Here is a 21,467-nt window from a genome sequence, read left to right on the forward strand (position 1 = left end):
CACCAAAATTTGAGAAGCAAACTAATTTGGTGCAACATCACAAGGGCACAAAGGCACACTAAAGCTAGGCACCAAGTTAGGCATCTAAAGCCCTAAATTTGCACACCAATTTGAAAACTGATACTTGAATACCATTAAACATAGCCAGGTACAATATCAATATTAAAGCTGAAGCTCAGGTAAAATACTGTACGAAAATCTTTGAGATGTGTAATTTTTTATAATTGACTGATACTGAAATAAAAACAATTTTTTAAAAAATGGAGATTCTGAAATATCACAATATAGTCTGATGGAAGCTCAATTTAACTGAGACTTGCATAAAAACCATAAACTGCATGGAACCAAATGAGCAAAAATCCCTACATAACCAACGTGGCAGGACGTTTGTCATTTAAGAGCTTGGTGGAACAAAGCCTATCATTTAATAGTATCCAAGAATGTCAATATTGAAAAATAGCATTTTAAATTGTTGGCAGCATGAATAACACTCACTGCAAGAAATCTGCTTTTAGCAGAACAGATTGAGCCATTCACATGTAAAAGTCAAGTATGTGTCAAGTCTGCTTGCCTCTCCCTGGCTTACAGCTCTGAAGCCTGATTTTTCCAGTCCCACCACTCTCCAATGCAGTCTCCAGCTTGAACATTGGCCCTGCCACTCAGCCTAGGACAATCCATACTTTCCAGCTCTTGTCCCTGGCAGTTCTGTAGCTTCATCTCTGGTCCTATTTCACTCCTTGGTTCCAACCAAGCTGATCATCAAACTAGGTCTTTAAGGACCTTCATGTCTTACTGGATTATAGAAGAGCTTGCTGCATGGATGGTTTATGCAGTGTCTAAACCTCAGAGTTTTCCAGATGTACAAAATTTGCATTAGAAGAGCCTAGTTAAGTAATCTGGAAGAAAAAGAGAGAGATTCAAACCCCCAAATTTTCCAACCCACAGTCACCTTGCAATAGGAACACACGACAAAATTACTCAGGAAGCCAGTGGAACAGACCCTGAAACACCAGTCAGCTGTTGCTAACAACAACTTTCTAACACAATCCAAAAACACCTCTTCTTAACAGGAAAAAGCAGAGGCTGCATGTTATCCCCACACCAGCGGGGATCCTGCAGATTGCAAGGCTGAGGGTGGAGGTTGTCGTCTTCCCGCAGGCCCACTGACAGCAAATAAGAACACTTCTAATTACAACTTTAACATCCAAATAAGCATTTATCTCATATGATTTTAGATACTGTTCACACAGTGAACTTGCTTAGCTTTTTAGTTGTTAGGGAGATCATACATTCTTCCCAGTAAAACAATATGTTAAATTCAAAGTTAGGCAACTGCTGGAAGAAGACTTTTTCTTTCGTGTGTTTTCAAAAATTGCCATAGTGAACATTGACTGTACATGCAAATTGAATGTTAGACTATAAATTAATTACTCACAGGGCTGATTGATTTTTTCAAGCAGTTCTCATTAATTTCACAGACAATTCATAAGTAAATGCAGCAGAACTTGCCACCTATGTATGATTTTATAACTTAAGAAATTAATTTCACCCTCAAAAGTAGCAATTTTGTACAAACACTAGGCAAGTTTCAGACTCAAGTCTTTAACTTACTGACCATGGGGTTCTGAGGAAGAACACGTTAGCCTAACAGAAAATTCTCTCAGGAGTGAATTATTTTTTTTACCTGTTCTTATCCTCGATCTCCATTGTCTCTTTTTCTTTGATATCTTCTCGATAGGAACATGAAGCAGATGTTGGATTTACAGACTAGAAAATTATTTTTTAATCTTCTTTGCTTGGTGGCTCATAACCTCTTCAGTGGACAGTAGAAAGCCCAAGCATATGGAACTCAATTCAATGTTCATGCCACCCCTGAACTGCCAAAGAAGTCTGTGTGCCTCACCATCTGCTACTTCTCCACTTTTCTTTCAAAGCCACTTGCTTAATTGTTCACAGAATTAGGAACAGACTTAACAGGACAGGTCTCAGAAAGCAAGGAGGTCTTGTTTAGTTTCTTTAACTGAATTCAGGCTATGTTCTTGTGCAATTGATTTATATTTATCTTCTGGAGAAGGAGTGGGATTCTGGAAGCTGCTGTTTCTGCTTTGTCTTCCTTTTTTCTGGAAGCAGGCACGGTTGGAAGAGTATTCTGAGGGCCAAGGTCTGACTTGTCTTTTCCCTCACACCTGCTAGAAGACACTTCTTAACATCAGCTTAGCAGTTCTGGAAGAAGAGACACAAGACAAAAGGGGTGGGCCATTAATGCAAAACAGTATTGAACTGAAGGATATGGAGAAGTCATTTCCTCTGAGGGCATGGTTGCAGTTACCAGTATTAACTGAGTCATGGTACTAATTATAAACTGCCTTGTGCATTACACTACTTCTAAGCACATGGAGAACTGAAAAAGAGCAGTGAGGTTTCCTGCTTTCCTCCAGTACAGTATCACACAATCAGTACAATAATGAACATATGTAGCTGTAGTAAGTACACTGAAAAATGGGAAAGTTCTCAATTTCTTTCTTTGAATTAGTATCTGCATTAAAAAAAAGAAAAAAAAAAAAAAGAGGGGGGGGGCAGGGAGGGCGGGAGCTCCAGGATATCTAGTACAACCTTGATATAAAATTATGCCATCAAAGAAAATAACAGGCTGGGAAAAACATTTATGAGGAAGGATTTTGCGTTTCTATTCAAACGGTTTTCCGCTAGGGGAAGAGATTAACTAGCTTGCAATGACTTTCCATAGGGAGGATTTCGAAGTCTTCCCAGCTAATACCCACTCCCAGCTATATAAGTCGACATCCCCCCTTGCTGCACATACCTTCGGGAACCATTTCCTTCAAGCTGACACACAGAATTTTTCTAGCACCAGAACAGTGTATAAGTGAGGCAAGGCATGTGCTATCAAGCAGCAGAAATCGTTTCATTCAATATACATTTAAAGTTATTACCAAAGGAATATACACTTGAGAGAGCTGGGAGGACAGCAGAGGTATTCCATTATTGCTCTGCATATGTGCAAATGTAAATCCTTCTCTGAGCTTCTGACAGTGTCGGCAAGTTTTTCCATAATGTGCAGTTTTGTACGGCTCTCTTCAAACAGTAATGAAGAGACACTCTTTCCTGCCCCAGAAGGAGAAGCGACTGTGGCTAAATTGCAAAAGGTGAATTAATTTACTATGAAAGCATGATATTGAAATACAAATTGTATGAAAGAAAAGAGGCTACAATTTGTGAACTAAATATATTTATATTTTTTTTAATACTTGGGGATTTACCTACTCAGTTAGTAAATGCAACATCAAAGTATACAGACTGAAGATGACTTCGGAACGCATGTTTACTGTGAAAAGCATCACAGATAATTTAACATAGCATAATGTGTTACAAAATGACTTCAATATAATTCTTTCTCTCTACAGATGCTGAGATGTATATCTAGCATGTAATTCAAAGAGAAGTTCCACACTTAAGTCATACTTAAGTAACACAGACTTAAGCAAAGAGCCATGCAAATCCAGCTTCATTTGCCCAGGTATGAATGATTCCATCGAAAGTAAAACCGTTGCAGCCCTGCTGCTTAATGGGCTGCAGTTGAGAGGGGAGCACCCAGGAAAGGTATTCTGACTGTGGTGGAAAGCCAGGCTCAGGGGGGACATGGCACTCCATGATGCAGCCATAGTTGAAAGACTAGGCCAGCTTATATGTTCTTCCTAAAACATCATTAGTAAAATCATACCTGAAAAACATTTAAAGTGTTTTGAGCAGCTTCAATTGTCTTGGGGATGGAAAAAGAAAAAAATAGGTTTATAATAGAAAGCTAATTATTACTTTAAGAGACAGCTTCTCCATAATTAGTGAGTGACACACTTTCTCAGTCTGCATTCTATTTCTGGGTTTGGCCTTTCAAAGATTGTCCTTTATTATGTTGCTGTGGGGAAGCTTTTTAATTCATTGCAATTTTGTGCATGACTTCGCACGTAGGACTGTGCATGACTTGCATGCTGACAAGACTCTAGCTAAATCCTTTGTAAGTCAGTAATTCCTGTATTTCTCCCAGGACACTGAAAGGCCCCTTGTTTCAAATGAATCGGTATGTTACTTGCTCTCGGTACTGACACACCCTAAGAAAATAAAAATATCTTCTAGGATTTTTGGCAATGGCACCTTGTCCGAAAAATGTATAGGTCCAAAATACCTGAAAGCAGTCTAAAAATTATTAATTCAATAAACAGTTTGCTTAGCAGAAGAGCAAGTTATATCAGTACGAAGTGACATCTCTATACTGGCAAATAATTCTGTTAGTCCTCGAAGGAGCTTGGTCTTGCCAGCATGGATGTGACCAAATGGTGTTGTCAGTTTGCTACCAGATCACGTTACAATCCTAGAAAGATTTTGATACAGTCATCTCTATGTTGTCTCCTATGGTAAGAAAGAGAGCCAATTTGGCTGTCAGATACCAGATACAGACTGACCCTGGCATACTTAACTTCCTGACCTTACACTTCAGTGCCTGAGGTGGTCATACAGGTTACTTTGTAGTTTTATATGACATAGAGCTGCAGCATCTGAGAACATTCTGTCACTGAATTTATTAGTATAGACATAACCATAAATCTGTCCTGGGAAAAAACAGTTACAACCATTGCCTATGCCAATATTCTACTGTCTGTTTTATTAGTTTTTAAAAGGAAACACCTTTGCTGGAGGATTTTATGTCTGTCTTTAATTGAATTTTGGTGAAGGAGGTTTAGTAGTCAATCTGTAAAAACAGTCTTCATTTTTATGGATGCCTGTAATTAGTTGTAGGTATGAAGCCACAGGCACAGCTATGCAAATACCTAATTCTACCTGCAAATCAGGTAGATACATATATATTAATACCATTCCAGAAATTTCTGGTGTGAAAATCATTAGTGGTTATCTGACTATCTGTTCAATTCCTTATCCATCCTTTTAATATTGGCATCAACCTAAAACTCACACTCTACTACATACAGTCTAAACTACACATACACTGAGTTCCTTTCCTCAGCAATAACAACTAAATCAAAACTGTTGATACTCCATCCAGTAGCATGGGAAGCATGCAAGAACCATCATAATTACTGAACACAATCCAAAGTTTAGCGGAGAAAATTCGTGAACAAAGCACAGCAGTAGCTAATCCTCACTTTATGTTTTATACAGTTTAAAAGCACAATTTGATCACAAAACCATTATTGCTTATGCTGACCTCTGTTGGAATAAACAAGACCACAACAACAGAAGGTATATATCCTCGAGCAGGAGAGCAGTTGTGAGCAGCATACCCTGAGAGTAAGCTGAGCTTACCAGAGCTGCAGCATGGCTGGGTCACTAGCAGGGTGTGCGTAGCCCAAGATGCCCCATCCATCTGCTGCATTCACGGGTAACCTTGGCTGTACCTACCATTTGTCTTCAAGGTTCAAGGACACGCCGTGGCTCCATCACCTCACACTAATCATGGCTCCTTTCAGTATCACAGCTACAAAGAGTCCATGTGTAAACGGGATGGGGGAAATGCACTTTTTTGTTTCAGGACATTTCACTCTCCCCCCAAAATGCTTTCTCAGTAAACTGTAAATTGAATGAAAATGTACAAGTCTTTACCTCATGCATATGACATCATTTTGGTTTTACCAATAATGGTTTTGCCAGCAAATACAGGCAGATGCACCTTATGACACAAACTATAAACGTGCCTTCTTCTAAACCTGTTAGTGTGACAGAAACATCCTTTAAAAAAGGCAAAAAGCAAGGACACCTGGCAAAACTGAAGGCTGGCAAATGAGTGCCGAGAGAGGCAGAACAAGCTGGAAACTGAATATACCCAAGGTCTAATCCCTGACCTCAAGTACTATGGTGTCATCTCAGGGCTAGTTTGCAATCTCCAGTGTACTACTATAAATGCAGAATGGTTCTACTGTTTCACTAAATTTGGCTTTCTCCTGGATTTATTTAGGCAGAAACATATGACAGGCTTAATTCTCATAATTAAAATCTGCCTCCATGCAATGGTAGTGGTAGACCTGAATGAGCCTAGAGCACACTCACTATGAATAGGAGGACCCATGCACAGTCCAGAGCAAGCAGCTAAATCATAAGAAAAAGACCATCCAGCTATCAAATACAGAGAATACAGAGACCTCTTATGTACAAATTGTTCCTGTCAATGCACTAGTATACTAGCTGGTTTCAAAATGCACTTCTATCAAAGGTTAAATTAAATTCAAGGCTATCACACAACTGCAGGTACCACACAAATGTACAGAGCTGCTTCTCAGAGACAACTGTTCTGCAGAAATTTGAGATGGACCTGAAACAGTGTAATACAATAATGTGCCAGTGAGCTAGAAATACTGGAAGTAAAGTAGGTATGTCCTTAATATGTTTATTGTCCAGACAGTTTTGGTGTACAAAATTCAACTGAAATGAGTAGCCCAGGCCATTAGCAAATATAAATCAGAGCCATCAGCAATGCACACCTCTCTGCATTTATAATGTCATACATTACATGAGCTTTCATGCTTTATCATACACAATTTTAAGATTAGAAGTAAACTAAAAGCTTTCAAAAATGCCAACACTTTATACTATTGATAGCATTAATACTAGGAATACTTTATGAATAATGCTATTAATATTATAATGAACAAAATGCTGCACTCCTGTTGATTTTTATACAGAGGACAGATTGATAGTAGCTGTACAAAAGTGATTATCTAGAGTGTGATGTCTTCAATATATTTGGCACAGTGGACGTTGCTCTTTTTTGATGAAACATGACAAATATATGTACAAGGATAAGAATATTTAACAAATGAAAAGTGGGGCCAATTTTGTCGTCATTGGGTTTTTCTGGACCAAATATTGTTGTTTGTGCCTAGTCGTTTCAAGGCCACACCAGCAATAGAAAGAGCAACAATTATCCCTCTTAGATCCCATTGAGTAGTATAATCACTGACCAGCAGCTCCATAATTGCCATAGGTTCCTAGAATAGCAGGAGGTTTGATAAACAAAGAAAATTCCAGCTAAACCTGAGCTAGTGACTATATGCCACATGGGGAGTGAGGGGTCAAAAACCACAGAATGCTCTGCCAAGCTAATCACAAATCTGGGAACTTATTCAGCCTTGACTGCAGGAACGAGGTTTCCAACCAAGTATTTAAGAAAAGTCTGATTTATGAAGGTGCTCTAGGAATTAATTGCATCTGGTTTAGATTTAGGCAGTTTTAGCATCTACTCAAACCACGAGACTCAGAAAAGAAAAAAGCTGCACCAGCAAGAGTGTGGGTGAGAACACAGACACATTGCTCATCAAAGCCTGCACCGGAGCCCAGGGCAAGCCCAAAACAAGGCTAAGGTGTGTTATCTGCAGCAAGGTTACGTAGTTCCCTCAGGCTGAGTGAGCCCCCTCTCCTGATCTTTGTCTCACAGTGTGGTGGTCATCTGCCAGCCACTGAAATTAATTAACTGAGAAAACTATTATTAAGAGAGATGACAGCCTCCAGCAGCAGATGGTGAAGTTAGGCCGTAATGGTAAGCAGTAGATTAGGTATGGATAAATCTGTAGCACGTACTGGAAAACAGTTCAGAGTTAGAGTTATCCAAGCAAACGTAGCAGCTGCTGGCTCCAAAATCAGAAGCAGCAAAGCAGTAACGAACCATCACTGCACTAAGCAGAGCTGATAGCCCTATGGTTCTCAAGATTAAGCCAGTACCTCCTTGCAGCTCAGTGCTGTGTGGATATATTAGTTGGTTGCTACCCTAAGCCATGAAGTGGAGGGAAATTTGTCTCAGGGGCCAAAAAAATGTACACTTCCTCTCAAGAATAAGACTAAGTTACTTGCAACAAAAAACCAGGTCCTGCGCCAGCTTCATCTTTTTCTTTCTCAAAGGAACAAGGGAAACACAATTCTCAAGAAGTAAATGTGCTTAACACAAGATTTGCAATACTTCACTTACAGAAAAGGTGACTCAGGAAGAATGGCTATATGCAACAATATGAACACTCTAAAAATTATTTGTAATAATATGACTACTTCACAGTTTGATCCTGTGGTATTCAAATGACCTTACAATAACCATCTGGGACTATGTGGTTGAATTATGCATAAAGAATCCTTTCATCAGATTCTGATGAAGTAAATTTAGATACCCAATAGAAGTATCTCAAAGTGATTTCTCAACAATGAAGAGCAGCTGGAGAAAAAGGCTTAAAAAACCCCAACCAACCAACCAAAAAATAAAACCAACTGAAGGAAAGAGTCAGGTTGTTAAAACCTCACTGCTGTTCTCCAGAAACTTGGAGATTTTAAGACCTCTCCTCTGAAACTGAAAGCAATGGGTGCCACATAAAAGGACAAACAGGAAACCCATTTGTGTTTAGAGTCAGTTCTGAACCATGTAATGGGGTTTCGAATGAAAACGGGAAACTGGGGCTTTCTAGGAAACATAATACAGAGACCTGAAGATCTCTGCAGTCAAAAACATATGAACAATGGGGCTATTAAGCAGAGAAGAAAACAGCAGGAATATGGATTATGACTTGATTGCACAATACAATGCCATTTAGAGATACCCAGCTTAATTCAAAAGCTTTGCTTGCTCTAAAGCAGGGTACTCTAGGTCCAAGCTGAACACTAATGCAGCTGTATAGTTTCTAGGGTCTAAACTACTCTGGGCCATCCACCATAGGAACACACTGTTCCGTGCAAACTTGCTAATACAAGAGTTTATGAATTATCTAACAGTGGGACACGAGTCTTGTGAGTCCCTGATAAGAAACCAGATGAAGGGCAGGATAGGAACTAAGCCCTTGTACAAAAACACTAAAATTTCAGTATAATTATGGCAGCTGAATTTTTTGATACAGGGCTGGAAGAAAAAGTATTCGGTCAAGTGTTCTGAAAATATGATTCCCCGGGGGTGGTGAGTACTTTTACACATTTCCTTCTCTTTGTTTTTTTTTTAATTAGATTTTGTTTGGATTTCTATAATGATTCTTTTCGCTACAAAAATATCTCCCTCCAGCACTTTTCTTCAAGAGTACCCTGGAAAGCTTACCCCTTGATTATTGTTTTGCAACATTACTAGTGGCTGAAATAGAAGGAAAACTTAATGCTCTTCACGGTCACCTAAAGGCACTATACAGTGCTGTACACAAAAGACCGTTGTAACAGACACATGAAGTCTAAGGGTGCCCCTGAAGTGCACTTTGCAGGAATGCACTTAAGATGAAACAGTAAATGAACTTATTTTAAAGATGAACTTAGGAAGATTATCTATTTACCATAAAGTCAGTTATGCCCTAAATTCTGAATACCTAATCTTGGCACCTGAATTCTTTACCTGTTTTGCCTCTTACCTGGTAAACTACTAACAGGCAACTCAAGCTTAAGTATACTGAATCAGCATACGAGTTGGGTTATTTGTTTTAGATGATCACAAATAATAAAGTCTTTGTGTTCAAATATCCAAAGCAGAAAAAAATATACTTAGAAAATTTATTACCCATTAAGTAAATCAAACTCCAAGTAATTATCATAAGTAATGCTTATATGTGGAAAGTTATCCTTTCACACAATGTTTTAAAAATAATTTTTACTTTACCTTCAGGTGAAGGGTTTAGCTATATTCAAATCTTCCTACTGATCTTACTTCAACTTTTAAATTAGGAGCAGATGGGTTCAGATCTTTAAAAAAAATTGTCTTCAATCAGTAAAATGAATATTTGGTTTAGGCATTACCATTCCCTGAACACTGTGTAACCTCAGCTATCAGTATGATAGCTTAGCCTTGCCACTTTCTCTGGCCTGGCATCTTCCTCTCTGATCACCTTGCAGCACAGATGACCAGGAAGGAAGGATGTTAGCCTGCTGTTAGGAGCAGCTGTGGTTTTAGTTGGACTTTCTGTCTTCTAAGGACAGTTCTGGGTCTTTTTTCATTATTATTATTATTATTATTATTATTATTATTATTATTATGGCAATGAAAATTGGAAGAAATTGCTTATCAAAGCAATCTGAAAGTCCTAAGAAGCAAAGCTGTTTCAATTGCTGACTTAATATTTTTTTCATTAAATAAGCATTTATTATTATATGGAGGTTCCCCCTTTTGTTTACAGATATTTGGATTCAGGCAAGATTGATAGCCACAAAACACTAACTGTATCAGATATACATAAATGTGATTTATTTATTTACTGTATGAATGTGTTTTGCAGTATCTTCTTCAAGGTTTGAAATTCTTGGACCTACAACTCAGAAATCTGCACTTGACTGACAAAAGCCTGACAAGGAAATCTCAAGTCTACAGTTACAGAATACCCCCAGCACTTTCAAGGAGGGGAAGATATTACCAGCTCTCAAAGGAGCATTCAAGAAGCCAAGCCTTCTCCTAACACTTAGCCTGTCCTCAGATGTTATTGCAAAAAAAAAAACTTTTTTCATGTTGAATTACTGGAAAGCTTATGATGCGATAATCTTGATAGCATCATGACCCTGCCAAGTCATTCTCTCCTTCAGGAGGTATGAGATATTCAGACAGCCCTGCTTTGAGGGATGTCTAGCTGAGGCAAGTGTGTATTGCTGACATAACTGCATCTAACAAAACTAAGCTCTGGTTCATCATCAGGGATGTCATGGACCCTGTCGGTTTTGGACTGCAGATTGTGTGTGGTGGACGACTTCACCAAATGATGCCTCTCCTACTGAGCAACAGCTTCTTCCAAATGATTTCTGGGCATAATTTGAGATACGGCCTTTTTACTTACAAAGTCCCATGCGCAACCTGTAACAGAGGTAAGTAGATTTTTTTAATTATTTTTTTTTATTTTTAGCATTCAATATGGAGATCAAATGACATGGCTAGTAGAAAAAAACTTGAAGAAACTGAAATTCCATAACTGAGGTGGGAGTTAACTCATTGTGGTTGGAAGAAATGAGATCATCTCTGTCCAAGAACTCTGGAATACAAAATCACAGTTTTAGTAGGAAATACTTTTAATAAATCAAGCAGAGTTTAGTACTGTATGACTGGGAAAAAGTGATCTGGGCAACTACAGATCCTTTGTGCAATGTCAAGAGTGTGCAAGGCTTTAGAAAGGAAAGACCAATTAAAGACATAAAAGCAAATGCAAAATGAGTTAAAATACAACAAAATATGCAGTCAACCTAATATCTTCCATTGAAAAACTGTCTTCCAGAGAAAGGAAAAGGCATAAATCTCATCTCCTGAAGTTTAGAAACACTGACCACATTGAAAACTATCAGTTGAGCAGGAAAAGATGAAAATTATTACAATAATCATAGATACAGAACCACCTTTATGGCAGATAATAATAAGAAGCTAATGAGAGTTTCCCAAAGACATGCCTTGAAACCACAGGGACCGCCATGGGAATCAACAGCCTGTCCGCTAAGCAGAGACTAAGAGAAACTGGCCTCTTTAGCCAAAGAGAATGGAAGAAAAGATAGCAAAGAAAAGGTGAGATTATTCTTCGTAAATCTATTAGAGGAATGAGCGCAGGAAAAGCAGTAGTCCTATTTGACCTATTAGATTCTGTGGGCACAAAAATATATAGGTTTAAATTGTCCCAGAATAAACCAAGCCCAGAGTGGGTAAGAATGAATCGTAAGAGCAGTGAGGTTCTCCGGCAGCCCTCCAAAAGGAGATGCAAGCAGAGAAGTGGCAGCTTTGGAGACTGATCAGTTTTCTCCCTAAGAAGGCTCTTACAGCTTACGACATCAGAGCACGGCTCTCTTCCAGGAGATCCCATCCAAGCCCTCTGTGCACAGCCAGGCCCTGGGAATCCCTTGGGACATCTAAACTGAGAGTTTCTAAATTTGTGTATCTGGAAAATGGCAGCTGGGGAAGGGTGGGGAGAAGCTCTGAGTTCTGACATTCACATCTACCCTCTTACCTGAGAGCAACTAAGTTCATTGGCCTGTGGGGCATGCCACCAGATCACTGCATTCACTCCTTATTTCTTGGTTAGAATGAAATGATTTTGTATTTATGGGTTGGGAATACTTTTGTGTTGTCAACATAGTGGTTTAACCCCAGCTGGCAACTAAGCACAGTGGTTGAGGCAGCCTACGCTTGATGCTTAGGAAAAGAGAGGAATCAAGGAAAGCATAGAGCAGGGCAGCCTTAGTCTAGTGGCAAGTCAGGAAAATAATTTGCCCAGCAGCATCTGGATCGCTATCAGCAGGGTAAGACTGTAACTACAAAAGCGCAGAAGAGGAGGCTGTAATATTTAAGATCCAGGACAGACATATGACTGATGTTCATCTACCTGGTGTGCCAGGGTGTTGTTCAGACCAACAGATAAATACTTCTGAAGTGTTTGTTTCAAGGTCAAATTTCATTCTCAGTTACTGTTATTAATAAAAAATAAATACATTTTCTTCTTCTCTTCTGTTCTTCCAAGTCCAGTTTTATATAAAAGCAGCAGGAACAGGCTCTTATGATCACTACATACTTATAGAAGCATGAATAGTTTGACAGACATGACCAGAAGTATTTTCATTTCTATGCCATTTGTCAGCCAAAATTGATGACAAATGGTATGGCATTTTCTCTCTATGACTAGTATGCTTTTAAGCAGGGAATTTATCTGTATGAAGTGCTTCTTCATAAGTAGGAGGGCCTGTCTCTAAACTGGGACACACTATGCTGAAAATTTTCATCTAGGAATGCCAAATGTTGCAGAAGCAAGATTAACACAGAGAATTGGCTCCATACAGCATGCCAAGACAGTGGGTAGAAAATCTTTTAAAAGCTGAGAGTACTGAACTCCTTTGCTAATGCTGCAAACCAGTGTGAAAGCACTGAAATGTAGCCTGTTTATTTAGCAGGAGGCATTCACAACAGGAATTGTTGTTGAAAAATACTCTCAGAAGAACTCTGCCAAGATTTGGTGTGCCTGTACTTTGTCGTCTCTTCTTCTATCACTTCACAACATACCCAATACTAGGTATTACTTTCTAAACACATATTTCAATGCTCTTTTTTTTTTTTTTTCCTAATTAAAAATACTACAAAGGTGGCCTAACACTGAAAGAAAAAGACCAAGGGACTGAATATGGACATTTCAGCATATGAAACAGAAATAATGTTATTCACAAACAGCTATATTAAGCAACAGGGGTATCATAAAGCTGCATTCACGAGTGTTTGCAGAGTGTTTTGAACTACTTGATTAAACAGCACCTTATTAGTGAAAATTATGATTAATGAGAAGCTTATAACAACAAAGCTCTCTCTCGCTGCAAGCACTGTAATAGAAAGAAATGAGAAGCACATTTCAGATTGGAGTCGTTACATTAACAATTAATAAATGAAGCTCCACTGAAAGGGCATTTGGAAGACTTTTATATTACAGAGTTTAGGCTAACCAAAAAGAACATGCCTTTTTTTCTCTTATTTCTAGTTTTTAATAAAACTTTAAGAGCTTATCGTTATTCTTCTTAATCAAAGTCGTATTCTACAACATGGTGAGAGAGATGCCAGATATCAAGATAAAGGGGCAGGCAGAATCCCCAGGGATCAATACACTCAAATGAGTCTGAGCAATTTTGTTACTCCATTATGTTCCATAAAGCAAGCTGGTGCCTTTTCCATCCAGCTATAACTTTGATCCATTAAAGAAAGAGGAGACAAGGTCCTTCTCATTTATTATTTATGAGACAGGGCATGCACAACTTCTCTGACATCATCCTTGTCACAGCTAATGAGAAACTGAAATAAATCAGTTTTCATGGCATCACAGAAGAGATGGAAAAGCTCTTTCAGCTCTAACGATCCATTTTTCTGCAGTAGGGGAGTGCTTTCTAACATATGCAACCAAGTAATTTATTGTATATAATCGTGTATGTCCCAAAGTGATGAGTTTTCCACACGGCTACTGCTGTTTGGGGGAAGTCCCCATGTACATACACATACATTGTATAAACATCAGACAACCAGTATGATTTAAAGAGGTGAGCTTAATGTTGACAGAAGTAACCAAAACAAACCAGAAAACACTTTAAGTTCTTCAATTCTTAAATCTAATTTGCTGTGGTGGATTACCACTGTTAGGCTGAGACACTGCACGGCACAGGACTGCTGCGGTAACACAAGGCTATGCCAAGAGCCAGGCGAGTGTTTCCAGTGCCAATGCAATATGAACGTGAAGGTGACAAAGTGAAAATTACTTATGAGTGCCTGGAAAAAGACTTCACAATGCTCTACAGTGCAAAAATCACCTTCCAGTGGACAGCTCGCTCCATCTCTTGTTCATGGACTGCTCTAGACAGAGTGCCTGGCTCAGCACATGCTTGTGCTGGTCCCAAGGCGTGAGCTTGGCTGCACCTCTGAGCACAAAGGAGAGAGCTAAGGACCTGAGCAGATATTTGTTCCGTAGCTCTCTTATTTAGTAACACAGATATGGCCAGAGCCTGCAAATTCACCCTTGGGGAGTAAGAGAAATGTGAGATGCTGCTGGAGGATGGGGGCTGGCCAGGGACACTGCTGTTGCAAAAAAAACCCTCATGAGAGTTGATCAGAAGTGGTAATTCATGTAGGAATTGTGCTGGGACAGAGAAGAAAGACAATATGGAGGGAGAAATTTGAGAAGGAAGGGGAAGGTTTATAGGGAGCAGTTTATGGGGAAAGCACAGGTAGCATAAGCAAGGATTGAGAGCCCAGCTGTAATTCCCCTTCTCTCCCAGCAGGTCTCCAGACATCTGACATTAGCAATTTCTTTCATAGCGCAAATGATTTTATGGAACAGGACTCAGCGACAGCTGGTGACTGCTTGTGAAGAGCATCAGACCATTCTGTAGCTACTAGCATGTTCTACAGGATCTCAGCTTACATTAGTTAAAACCCGACAATAATGTTGTTGTTAATGCTGCAGAGCTCCACAGTGTACCATATATAACTAACGAAGCAACAGCCAGGTAAATTAGCCTGTCCTGAAACAAGGTACAAGCTGTTCCCTTTGCTTCACCGAACCTTTGACTAAAACTAGTAATTCAAATACTAACATTGGTATTTCCTTCTTCACAGGAGACCAGAGTGTTAAAGCTTTGACCTTTACTATTTTCCACCAGCTGTCTTATCTCAAATAAATGGTGACTGGGATATGCAATCAACTGTATCATTCTCCTGTAAGAAAAAAGAAGCCAGACCTTACCACTGAAAGGAGCCTGGGGCACATTTGTGCCATCCTGACAGGTCACCAGAGGAGCTCAAAACACCTGCCCCATCATGTCCTGAGTGTAATCATCGCCTATCAGAAATGCTGCCTTGTTTTGGTTTCACCGGGATGGAGACAATTTCTACAGGTAAGTTTAGGGAAGACAACTAAGCCTTATTTATTTCTAGTCTGACCTTCATGGATGCACATTTCTTTGTATGTAAACACATGTAGGTTCTTCACAGGCAGTGTGAAACCTTCCTTCCTCCCTCACACAGCTTTGGTGTACCTCCATCACAACCAACAACATACTTGCTAAAAATTCCTAATAATGACTGTCTTCTATTGGGCTGATCAAGAAGAAGACGAAAAATGTTAATAAACTAGAGCACCCCATTTAAAGATTTAGTTCAAGACTACTAAAATGCAAATATATCCATTAAATATACACTCATAGGAAAAATCTGAGTATGATTTACAGAGAAAACCTAGTGTACCAAATTAATGTGTGACTTTTATTTCTTAGCGGAGGCAGAAATAATTGATGAGTAATTGTGTATATAACAAAAAAAATTGCTGAACGAATTAACATATTTCTAAAAAGATTAAGTCTTCCAACAGATCAAATACTTCAAAGTCTGACATGCATTTTTCTCAATTCCATGTGTTGTATTAACCCTTGGAACAAACTGGAAAGCTAGACACCATCTAAACTCTTCAAGAAAATGCTCTTTTGGATTACAAAACCCTACATTTTTTAATGTTTTTACATAAAAACTCATCTAGTATGTTAGAAACTGTGCTTTTGAGAGCAAGGTCCATGCAGCCCCAAACACTGTGGAGTACAATGACCACTGGCTAATTTTAGGTATGCAACATATCAGTTTTCCTGGAAGGGCCTCTGTTTTTTCCATTGATTTTACAGGGACCCTCAGGCAAGCATGGTTCTAACTTGGGCATCTTAGGTCCTTCGTATTATTTTTTTATGAATCTGGGCCTGTTGCCTTGAAGGCCATAATAATTAATGCCTGACAAACAGGAAAACAATTAAGAAAGATGGACAGAGAAAGAAAAGTTTTTTGAACTAGCCCCAAAAATGCCAAATTCACCCCAGTGTAATTCTACTGAAAACAATGGAAGCACACAGGAGCTGAACTTTTCCCACCGTCTTCACAGGACAGTAAGCAGACTATAAAACAATTTTATCTAATTAAATTACGTGACGGTCCTGCACATTTTTAGCATGGGAACACAAATTCTCTATGTGGGATTGACTTTTTGTATTCTTAAAACACTCACATGACAATGCAAATGATTACTCTCTCAGTCTTTGGAAATCCTGTTTACAGCTAGAGATGCTGCTTGGTGTTGGGAAGGTGACAATCCAGCCACAGGAGAGAAAGGAACAGAAAGAGCACTGACAATACCACAGCCTCAGCAGTCACATTCACTGCTGGAGCACTCCCTAGGTAGCAGTATTTTGTTACAAGCTCATTAAGGGCTAAATTGGGCCTCTTACAATTCAGTTTCTGGTAGCAAGCAATAAGAAGTTGTTTTTCAAATAAACAGCTGATGGAGCTGTAATACCCCTAAGAATACGACGAGGTGAGTGCAACTCCAAAATCAACGGGAAACCTTCCTTGTGGGTTCCCCAGCGTAAGGGAACGTCTGCCTTACAGCCCCACTGAGGCCATCGTTGCAATAGGGGCAGAAATGCGTAGCTACATGCAGACACCAGCATCAGGAGCTGCAGTTCTGCCAGCTCCCAAAAAGAGATGCACGAAAAAGGACTCCTCCTTGCATCAACTACTCATCCTCCTTAACACGCCAGCACCGCTGCTCATCCCAGCTACCCTGCTGTTACCTCCCCTGCTGCTGGAGTGAGATCTCCCAGTGGTAGTGGTTTCTGCAGCTGCTCGGTAAGTGTCAAGGTACAACCACAGAGGCCATCAAATAGATCATATTCTGTGGTTTAAAGCAAATCACCATGCAGTACTTAGATGAAAGCAAAATTAATATTCTCATACAATAACAAGGATGATACTCATTGCTTAGTTTTTTAATCCACTGACATGCATAGTTTTAGCTACAATAAAAATTTTTGCCTGATTACCAAAAAAAATTGCTGAGAAACACAGTGCAGTAAACTTGCTCTAGCTCTGCTTTTTCACTTGTTTTTAAAGCTGTACTAGATCATTAGGGCATGTGCAGAATAAAAAACACAAAATCATTTGCCAAAGAACAAGATGCTGGATTTCCATGAGAACAAATGTTTACATTTAAAAATACATACATCTACTTCAGCTAGAAACAGACCAGTGATAGGAAAATATTCATTCCTTTGAGTAATAAATCATACTTGGCACTGTCTTTGGGAGAGCTATGTTATGAACCAGTCTCCCAGTGGTAACACACAAAGCTATTGGAATTTCATAAGCTTTCTACAACTGCATACATCAGAAAAATTAAGAATAGAGTACTTGGCATGAAGTAAGTTTGTGTAGCAAGTAATTCTAGGATTTTTTAAAATTAAGTCAGCCACTGTAGCATGAAAAAATGCATTGTGTCCCAGTGCTTGAAGGCAGCGCTGAAATTCAGAGAGAGGCCTTTGCACAGAGAGGGTAGTACTGCAGCAGTCTGCTAGCACATCTACAGAGCAGAGCCCAGCCAGCCATCAGGAAAGAACAACCTCATGTGCGAAGAGTCCTATGCTTCACCCACCCTGCCAGCGCACTGCAGCTCGCGAGTCACCCCAAAATCCTGCAGAGACGCAGACAATACAGTTATTTGCCAAAATACACTATGAAACACGTCACGGTCAATGCTTTCTCCACCTGTGAGTGCAAAAAGCACCAGGGACACCCATAAAACATCTCCCACAAACAACTGCAGTGGCTACGGGATCGGCTATTGAGCTCGTACTTACAGCATCAGCCGGGGTGAAGCTCGGTATTCAACTATTTCTTCATAAACTGCTTCCACATGCTTGTCTGCTCATTGTGCCATTTCTTCCATTGGTTGCTTGTGTTTGACAGCATCTGGACCGCAAAATGATCCTTCCCCCCCTCTTCCGCAAAATCAGCAGGCTGTGGAGGGATGCGTGACCACTGCTGCAGCCACCCTGTATCCACACAGCCCAATGCAGCAGAGGCTTTAGCTCCCCCTTCCCAGCGTGGGTTTTTTTTTTCTTTCTTTGTGTGTGTGGTGTGTTGTGTGTTTTTTTTTTTTAAAGAGACACGGTCCTGACTAACCTCAGGTTTCAGGAGTGCAATGCAAACTGCAGGCACGGGGTAGTCATCGGGTGGAGAAGGCTACTGAGACAGAAGGGCAAAATTTGGTGTTTGGAAGAGGTGTTACTCAAGGCATAACATGTATTTGAAGTAAGTATCTCCTGTAACAGATCCAATGTTATGGTCTGTTCTGTTTAATTCAGATTTACTTCCTGACACTTTGCTGCACTATTTCTTTTTTTGACATTTCTTTCAGCTTAAATTATAGAAATAACAGGATTTCTACCTATTTATTTCATGCTTGAACTATCCTGCTGTGTCAAAATGTTCACAATTTGAAGAAGTCGCCCATGAAAACTTCTGTCTGTGTAGCAGCTTTAGTAAATACCATTACTGTTCTGCTTTTGCTTCTTTCCTTTCCCAACAGTAAAGTATGCTGGCGCTGTGTAGGACTGCCTTAGATTAATTTCATCAGTGCTGATTACATCAAGGCTCAGAAGTCTATGTGCTACCAGTAGCATCCTGAGTTAGGTTTCTTTTTTCCAAGTTGGCACAGGTAGCTGTTAGCACTTACACATTTTAAAATTTAGCTCCTTAGATACTTCACATTTATACTTCTACTTGTGTCATCAACTCTGCACAAAGCAGACCTCAGAAGAACTGGGGATCTCAAATACAACCTTTAACAGAAAAAGGACCACTGAAGGCATTGCTAAGATTTTTTTCGTTCTCTCACCTTAGTCACCCATGTTAACCTGTCAGGTTGTCCTCCAAGGAAAACCAAGAAACTTTTCCCTTGAAGGCTCTTCTAACTTTGCCAGTCCTGCTGCTTTGAACTCCACCTGCCAGTGTGGAGTGCTGTCCCTCCCCATGGTCCAGCAACCCACAGCCAGAAACACACGGTTCCAACCCCTGGCAGTCTTCATTTAAAATGCTATATTCAGTGCTATAGCACTTTCCAAGAGCTTTGGGACTGGCTGAAAGTGTGAGATTAGGGATTTCTTGGGAGTCTGGAGCTCCCTTTTCCCCTCTGCAGTCCTTGGCTGCACAGGATGCACTAGAAATAGCTTGTCTACAGGGTAACACCTGCAGAGGCAGAGAAAACAAATATTGACAGGAAGAAAACACAGTGCTATTGCAGCTTTATACAGACAGAGGACGACTCCTTAGAGAATTCCTGGACTTTACTGTGACTTTGCTGCTTTTGATTAAAAAAAATAAAAACTGTTTCCTGCCAAGGAGCTGAGGCTGACTTCTCTCATACTGAAGGTTAAAGTAACACTGAGAACACCAAGAGGCCTCTGCAGCATTGTATAAAAGGATTTATTAATCTTACAAGGCCTGTTTCATGTTAAAGTACATCTGATAGAAATCATTTGTGTTATCACAAGCAGTTTACCAGAGGAGGCCAACATCCTTATGTTGAGAGCACTTGTCTAAATATTTAGAGAAAGGTCGAGAGGTACTGACCATAAGTAAGCAACAAAACTGGCCCTACAGTATTGGTTTCTGTACCACAGAGACCAGGAAAAACATATTTTTCTGGTCATCATATCTCAGCTTTACGAAAGTTCACCATGGTCACAGTAAGAAATCCTCTCTGAGTTCAAGGAAACAAAAGGACATTGTAACCAGGCAGAGCAGACTGTTTAGCCAGGATAACATGCAGTGCCAGTCTCCAGAACCCTGCCCCACTGGCTAAGCTCCTGCAGCACAATGATCTCACACAGCTGTCGTGTTGCCCCTAAGTTTAGCTGCCGAAAGCGTTGGCTTCAATGCAGTGGCACGCTGAGAATGACACCTTTTGCTTCCCAAGCAGGGCACGCGTGTTGGTTGCAACTGCCTCGGGCTGTGCTGGCCACAGAGGTCAGCAGGGTGGCATTAGCCCTGCTTATCAATCTCAGATGCTGAAAGCAGAAAAAAATCCATATAGAGGGGTGAGAATGAAGTCATGGATGACACAGGAAGCATTGTGAGGACAGAAGGCAATGTAGGACAGGACACTGAAAAGAGAATGTTTTAAAATGTTTTAAAATGATTCTCTCACAAAGTGCTCAAATCTTTTTTAAGCAGCAGGCATCAAGAGTCCTCCTTTGAAATTCCCTTCCTAGAGTGAAAAATAGATTGGGAACTGCTAGCATTATTAGCAATCTTCTCACAAAAGCATGGCAGCTGAGGGCAGCCCTGTGTCTGGAAACCGAGCCTGGAAGAGCAGCTGGGCTTCCAATGTGGGAAGCAGGTGAAGGCTGAATTTCCCCTCCAGAGACATTTTAAAACAAAAGCAAAAATAAATATTTGATTGATGCATTCACCATCCCAGCTGTGAAAACCAGGTAAAATTAGAAGTCTCATTGCTGCTGCTGAGTTTGACACGACTTTTATTGGTGCCAACATGGGTGAAGTGCAGCCAGCTACCCAGATGGGTCACCCACAAGGCTGACACCTTATAAAGTTCACCCACCTCCTCCCTCAGCCAGAAACTTTCTTCTTGCTTTGCCTCTTTTGTTTCACCTCCCTCCTCCCCAGATGGGCCACCTCCTCTCACACAACAACCCTGGTGCTGGCAGCCTCTGTGCGATGCCCACAGAGGGAGCTGCACAAAGCCACATCTCCTGCTGCCCCTTGCAGCACAGTGGCCGTGGCAGGGTGGGGAGAGCTGGGCTCCCACCAGCCAGCACCGGGCTGGGGGCAGCCAAAAACACATGCTGTCACACACCCCTGCAACACACCGTGCCAATGCAGTGCTCCAGGCTGGGCAAATGGTTTCATCACCCACATGCAGCCCACAGCCATCACCACAATGAGGGGAGCTGAAATCTTCCCCAAAATGCGATGTATTGCATTGACGTAATGGGCACAGATCAGAAGTTATATGGGAGCTCTGACTGCTTTAACTTTGTGGAAAATCTCAGAAGAGGTGATGCAGCCATTAAGAGAAATATGAAATGGAATTCAAAATCTTAACCAGTTAATTTTTGTAGAGAGAGCTCTAATTCCTAGACGACTTGATTACATTTTTCTGGGCATT

At 40.3% G+C, this 21,467-nt stretch overlaps 1 protein-coding gene across 1 annotated transcript in view; it reads right to left on the minus strand.

Moving 5' to 3' along the window:
- The window catches only part of SACS (sacsin molecular chaperone), a 60,077-nt gene extending 41,742 nt beyond the window's left edge, over positions 1-18,335 (minus strand). The window contains exons 1-2 of the mRNA XM_056327438.1: positions 18,136-18,335; positions 1,685-2,223 (exon numbers count right to left, since the gene is read on the minus strand). Coding sequence (XP_056183413.1) covers positions 1,685-1,707 — 23 coding nt within the window. The 5' untranslated portion in view covers positions 1,708-2,223; positions 18,136-18,335. The remainder of the gene's footprint in view (positions 1-1,684; positions 2,224-18,135) is intronic.
- Positions 18,336-21,467: the final 3,132 nt, after the last annotated feature.

Source organism: Falco biarmicus, chromosome 2 (genome assembly GCF_023638135.1).
Source record: "Falco biarmicus isolate bFalBia1 chromosome 2, bFalBia1.pri, whole genome shotgun sequence".
Lineage (NCBI taxonomy): Eukaryota > Metazoa > Chordata > Aves > Falconiformes > Falconidae > Falco > Falco biarmicus.